Source organism: Juglans microcarpa x Juglans regia, chromosome 6S, assembly GCF_004785595.1.
Source record: "Juglans microcarpa x Juglans regia isolate MS1-56 chromosome 6S, Jm3101_v1.0, whole genome shotgun sequence".
Classification (NCBI taxonomy): Eukaryota; Viridiplantae; Streptophyta; class Magnoliopsida; order Fagales; family Juglandaceae; genus Juglans; species Juglans microcarpa x Juglans regia.
Window position 1 is genome coordinate 1714302 of NC_054605.1, and position 7314 is coordinate 1721615.

Genomic DNA, 7314 nt, shown 5'->3' on the forward strand with positions numbered 1-7314 from the left:
GGATCTGTACTTTATGATGACTTTACTCATACCAGGTCCAAGGTCACTAGGAAATGAAATATACGTATATTTTCAGCTACTGATTGTAGAGTTTAAAGAGTTATGAGATCATAGTGTCAGTACATATAATGCGGCCTTATCGCGAGAGTTCAAGATGAATGCTGCAGTGCTATGGACAATAAATAATTTTCCAGCATACGAAAACTTGTCTGGGTGGAGCACAAAAGGTAAAATGGCTTGTCCTATCTGTAATAAAGATATTCAGTCTCAATGGTTGACAAATGGTAGAAAATTATATTTCATGGGACACCGTCGATATTTACTGCATGATCATAGATGACGCTCAAATAGAGCGAAGTTTGATGGAAGGATGCAAGAGCTTGAAAGAGGAAATGAAAAGCAGTGGAGTTGAATTGGAAAAAAAAATATTCTTTGAGTTACCATACTGGTCTACCTTGACACTATGCCATAATATAGATGTTATGCACATTGAGAAAAATATATGTGAGAATATACTAGGCACTCTGATGTCAATTAAAGGGAAGACAAAAGATATAGCTAACTCTCGTAAAGATAAGGAGTAGGGGATAAGAAGGAAGTTGCATTTGCAATATAATGGGTCGTCAGCTTATATGCCCCTTAGTTGGTATACACCGTCAAATGATGAGAGCAAAAAAATGCTTTGAGTGGTTCATGACAATCAAATTACTTGATGGTTATGCCTCGAACATGTCAAGATGTGTGTGAGCCCATGATTGGAAGATAACTAGTTTTAAAAGTCACGACTGTCATGTATTTTTGCAACATTTGTTGCTAGTTGGTGTGCGTGGAAAGCTTACTCGAGATGTTCATGCAGATTTGACAGAATTAGGAGGATTTTCAAAGACATTTGTAATAGAACGTTGAAAGTTGATGCATTAGTAAATATGGAAGCTGACATTGCAGTGATATTTTGCAAATTAGAGAGTTTGTATCCACATTCATTCTTTGATGTAATGGTTCATTTGGTTGTGCACTTGCCTCATGAGGCTTTAGTTGTTGGCCTGGTCTAGTATAGATGATGTATCATATTGAACAATTTTTAGAAAAGCTTAAGTAATTCGTGAGAAATAAGGTTCGTCCGGAAGGTTCGATTGCAGAGTCATACATTGATAATGAATGATATACATTTTGTTTTATATATTTCCATGGGGTTGATACCAGATTCACGAGACCAGACCGAAATTATGAAGGTGGATAAATGAGAGTTAATTCATCATTTTTCGTATTTTCTCAAACCGTACATCCCATAGGCGCACAAGGAGGCACTTATGTGGACGACAGTTTGATAGAGCCCGATGATATGTATTGAATAACTGCGCAGAGATTGACAACTACTTGAGATTAGTAATCTGTGTGTATCAAAATAAATTAAAAGTCATGGAATATGATATAACTTGATACAAATTAATTGTTAACTTGAACATGTGCAGCGAACATATAGAATTACTTCGTCTGGACAGTGTAACTAACGTAGAAAAGAAGCATGAAGATGAGTTCGCCTGGTGGTTTGAACAGACAGTTTTACTAAAAAATGTCTTACTATCTATGAATTTCATACCACTAAAATAGATTTTTTTGCTATCTAATACTAATAACTGGAATAAAATTTATTGATGTAGGTTGTATTGAAAAATGGTGATAATTCAGAAGAAATCTCAAGTGAACTGTATGTTTTGGTAGGTGGTCTGTCCAGGCGGACCATCCAATACTCAGGATGTTTGGTGCATGGATATATATTTCACATGGCTGACAGAGAACGATATAGAAAAACTTAAAATTGTGGGGTCGTAATTGAAGGAAGCCACGAGGAGGATAACATTGACTTCTATGGAATTGTCGAAGATATCATTGGGTTAAATTACGTAGGGGGACATACAGTCTGGTTGTTTAAATGTAATTTTTTTGGATGTCTCAAATCCTAAGTTGGAAGTGCGTAATGATGCATATTTTGTGAGTGTCAATACATCTCGCACATGGTATGAAGATAATCATTTCGTTCTCGCTTGCCAAGCAAATCAAGTTTTTTATTTAGATGATCTAGAGTATGGAAACCCATGGCGAGTAGTACATAAGTTTGCACTAAGAAATGTATATAATTACATTCCAAATGCAGATGAACAACATGAAGAATTTGATGGTCCAACAAATGAAGAAGCGTATCAAGAAAACGAATCAAGCACCAATCTATTTGTTGATCTCAGCCAATATGACATAGTTCCATTGCATAGAGAATATGTTGAACCAAAAGTAATTAAGGGAGGATTGCCAGAAGAACATGAGTCAACTGAAGTTTCTAGTGAGGATGAGGGCAACTGGTCCAGCAAAACTGATAGTGAATGATAGCTGTTTTTGTGTAAGTATCGTTGTTATAAATATAATAACAGTTTTGTAAATAATAATTTATTACAGTTTACAACAGATATGCCTCTCAAATGTAAAGTAACCCATGTGCCATCTCCATCCATTACTGACTCCCCAATTGGTTCGTCTGCCATAAATGGTGTGCCAACATCACCAGACTTAGAATAAAGTATGTTACATAGACACTTGATTTTATGTAATGATTTAAGTAAGAGTGTTTTAAAAATAAAATAATTTTTTTGATATTATATGCTTCAATTACTGTATAGCCATTGCAAGCCATCGTCGTAGTCAAGGTGCTACTAGGGGTGTTTGCATAGAGAAAGTAAGGAAAGCCGAAAAAATTAAAGTTGATATTCCTGATGATCACATCGGTGGCTCTGGAGATTCAGCAGCTTGGCTTGCTTCTTATTTTGGTACCCTTACTCGCACATATACACTGATGACTACATCCTCCTAGATAAAATTTCCCAAGATGTGAAATATCACATAAAAAATCGTTGACTGGTAATAAGTTACTTAGAAAACAATTAAGTATGACATGTTAATTTATAATTAGTTTGTATTTGGACTAATCATTTATAATTTTCTCAAGGATAAGTTTGAACTTAATTTTGGCCGGCGAAAGGATCGACTAATGGTTGATGAGCTGATGTATAATGCATTCCGGAGGTACAAAGGTAGATGCCATGACAGTATCAGAAGTTCAGTAGTGCAATAGAGGCGCGTCGAAAGCCAATCCAAGACACGCCACCAAACGAATGGAAAAAACCTTGTGATATGTTTGAAGATCCCGCATATTAGGTAATTTTGCTGCTATCTTTCTTTATGATATATGATAGATGAATTAAAAAAATATAGTAATAATGTTGCTTTTTTTTGTAGTAGCGGAGTATTATTAACGAAGCAAATAGAGCAAATTTAACAATACACCATCATGTGGGTTTTCAATCTTTTAATTGAGTATCAAAAAAGTTGGTAACATTATACTAGTTCCCTCTTAAATATTAACATATCAAAATTTGTGATTAAAGTTATAACATAGATTTTCCTTTTATAGGAACAAGAAAGTCTTTCTAATTATAATTTGACCCAATTGTATGTTAAATCACATACAAATCGTGATGGTGTATGGACTAGTCCCGAAACAGAAGCAAATTATGTAAATTTAAGTTTTTTATTTGTACTGTCTAATAATATTTTTGTTATTTATACTATCTCTAATGATTTTTTTTAAAGGACAAGATGATATCATTTATGGAAACTGTTACGGTTTCATCTGATGAATCGTCTATGAGCGATGTTCAGATCTTTTCTCAGGTTCTTAGACCACGTTCTGGATATCTGAGGGGCTTAGGAAGTTGTGTGAAGCCTTCCTTAACATCAATATCATCATCCCTTTATCAAGTTAGATCGAATAATAACTCTCGAAAATTAGAGGAAGTAAGACTCAAAATCGAAAATTTGAGGTCCAAGAAAAGAGAGTTGCAGACTCAATTAGTTTAGACAGCAGATATAGAGGTAAGATTAGAACAAAACATGCAAAAGAAGTTAGAGATTCAATCTCAAAAATGTTCGAACAGTGGCAATTAATGATGTCCCAAAACTCTATCCACCACAATCCTAAAACTTATTTTTTTAGTAATATTTTTATTATTTTGACTTGATGCAACATTTGAACAAATGTAATGTTTTAATTATAATATTTAATATTAGATTCATTTTTGAATTTACAGTATGCTGTAGCATGAGTATCATTCGAACGTAAAATACCCAGTTCGAACCGTAATTTACAATTTATTACCCTTCGAACACATTTTAACTTCCGTTTGAACTACCAATCAAAACCATTCAAATAAATTGAGAATCATCAATTCTGTTTGAATAGATTAATTGTCTGTTCAAATAGACTTCATGTTTGAACATTTGAATAAATAATAGTTTATTCAAACACATTTGTCATCATTCGAATATACCATACACCGTTCGAACATAAATATTGAATCACCATCAATCCAATTATTTTTGTTCAAACATAAATATATATAAACAAACAAATTGTTCGAATCGTCCCTCAGTTTGAATATGATCAAATAAATTCACATCATTAAAATCAAATTTCAATTTAGTTTGAATAAATAACCGACCGTTCGAACAATAAATATTTCATTTGAACAATTTTTTGAAACAAAGACATTTCATCCCAAAAGAATATTCTCATTTGAATGCTTTCGACTGTTAAATTTCATCTCAAAAAGTATTTTTAAAATAAAATTATATATTTTGTCTCCAAAACTCTTTTAAGACGAACTTTTAAAAACAAAATAGAGATAAAAAAATTTCGATTTTTTGGGACAAATTTTTTCGCCTTAAAAAATGGCATTCTCTTGTACCGAACAAAGATAATCTAAATTATTGGTGAACGAAAGCAGAGAGCAAATCCGTATGAACTCGTAAATAAGAGTCAAATTACATAATTATCAGTTTGTTGGTGCCGCGCGTGGCAAAATATCAAACACAAGACGGCCATCCAAGTCTTCACGCATAGTATGAGAAAACGTAGTCACAAAAGCCTTTCAGAAGTTACAAACTTGTACATGCGTCAAAATATTCTACAGTATCAGAAGAGGAAACTGTAAAGACGAAACGTTGAAGGAGAAGATCGACACAAGCCAGACTGAAATCTCAAGTTCCCCCCAAGTCTTTTCTCTTTAGTATGCCTCCTGCTCCCCCTGTCCATTATTCAAATACAAATTAAACGATAAATACCAAAAAATAAATTACAAAGCCCCAACTACGTAGGAACATACATGATTGGCCGGCCGGAATAGCAATATATTGGAATATATATATATATATATAAATATATATATATATATAGGTGTGGGGAAATGGTAGGTGAGACACTCACTTTCTTGGGGGTGACGAACTGCAGGAACTTGTGCTTGCCCTTGCTGCCATTGGGAGACTTCTGTTGATGATGATCACTCGCTCCTGATCTATACTTGTTGATTTGCTCTCTCACGAACCTCTCATATAAGAAAGCTGCCCCTTGAAACTGTGGCAGAACTAGCCATATCACAAACAGTAGCTTCACATCGTACCAAATAGGTATCCTACAATAAATATATTGAAACCCAGAAAAAAAGTTGGTTAATTTGAATGATGTACGTAAAAAATAACATGATATCTTGAGATGCAAGTATGGAATTTTTGTTACCACTCCAAAATGGGTTGGAAAAGCATCTCCATGAGAGTGAGAAATGAGTACAAGATCCAATACGCAAGCCACTGTTGGTCATCCAGTTTTGATGTGCTCTCAATGGCCTCCACTGATGCATATCTGGAAAATCGAGTTGCTTGATATTGTATAAGAAGAAAATACATGATTTTATATTTCAAGCTTCTTTAAAACAAATCAATATATAACGTCATGAAATGGAATTAATCTGAAAGAAACATTAATTAGCTGTATCAAAACTCAGAAAAAGAATCCATATACTCACAAGGGGTACAGCAACATCAGCACTGGCCTGCACAAATCATCAATAACAGAAACTTCGAGTTATCTTGGGGCAAAGTTTCAAAAATCAGAAAATAAAATAAAATAAAATAAAAGCTTACCCGGAAAGTGAATGAAGTTGAGTGATCAACGTCCAAAATTGTCCCATTATCCTTTTCCTCCTGTGCTTTGGGGTCAGTTTCTTAAAAACAAAAAAGGAATGTGAAAGCAAACAGAGAAACTGGTTTTCGAAAGAGTAAAGTGATCAACAAGTTTGAACCTAACGAGAAAATAGTAGTTTAGAGTCACCGAGACAAAAGACATCAAGCGGCAAAGCCAATGATGTTGAGACTTGGTGGGTTAGTTATATAGGTACGAAATCAGGAGACGTGGCACGATTGGAGAGAGCATCGGGTTCTGCCTTGGACGTGTCGAACTAGATTTTGCACCGTCCAGGACAGTAAGTCTAATCCACCTTATTAATTATCATATTATTATATAAATGGATTTGTGCCTTTCTCCAAGCACAAGCCACGTGTTCATGCTTTTGTTGTGCATATCGGCATATGCAGGTCATCACGTAACATGTGGCATCAGACGAAGGGCAACTTCCCAAATTTAATTACGAGGGATACGTCATATACACACAAAATACGTAATCTTCTAATTATGTAGGCCACGTGGTGGGTAATTATTGTCTATAACTCTTAAGCCTCTTGAATGGGTAAGCATGGAAGATAATTTTTTTGTTTTCTAATATATTGGCGCAGCATGCATCACAATCATCCACTATCTTGGAGCTGCAGGATCATGATGATCACCTCACTCGTGGCAACAATACTAAACCAGACTTACAGCAGCTAGCTGTCTTGGCAATCCTTCCTCCTCTTCTTCCTATTGCTTTTCTTTTTATTCTTACAAAATAACATGAAGATTTAAGAAGCAGAAAAATGATAGATATGAAAATCATACATTTAAGAAGCAGAAAATGTGAAAAAAATATAAGAATTTACCTGCTTAAGTTTATGTCTTCTGATCTGATTGGATCTATATACTTTTTTTTTTTTAATAATAACGGATCACATTCTATTCATTAATAGAAAACATATAAAGTTGACTTAAAAACAAGCAAGTTACAAATATTAACAGCTTTTCAGCATACTAGCGTGACTGACATGGTCTAGTCTAGATGACAGATCTCTAAAGACCTAAGTCTAAGAGATAGTACAACTCTATTCACACCAGAGTTAACAATAACTGGGTGACAATTGTTCGCTGATAGTCCATAAATTGGATCTGCCGACAGAGATATCACAACTCTATCCACGACAGAGATAGCACAATTACATTCATTAATTGGATCTATCTATTTTAAAGTTAAATTGTTCGCTAATAGAATGAGAATCATA

General features: G+C 34.2%; 1 protein-coding gene across 1 annotated transcript; it reads right to left on the reverse strand.

Annotated features, from left to right (window-relative positions):
- Window positions 1–4837: 4837 nt before the first annotated feature.
- On the reverse strand, window positions 4838–6236 carry LOC121236431 (HVA22-like protein e). The gene is made up of 5 exons (XM_041132858.1): window positions 6028–6236; window positions 5910–5936; window positions 5624–5746; window positions 5315–5519; window positions 4838–5135 (listed from the first exon to the last, which is right to left on the reverse strand). The coding sequence occupies exons 1-5, from the start codon at window positions 6072–6074 to the stop codon at window positions 5115–5117; spliced, it is 423 nt and encodes a 140-aa protein (XP_040988792.1). The 5' UTR covers window positions 6075–6236; the 3' UTR covers window positions 4838–5114.
- Window positions 6237–7314: the final 1078 nt, after the last annotated feature.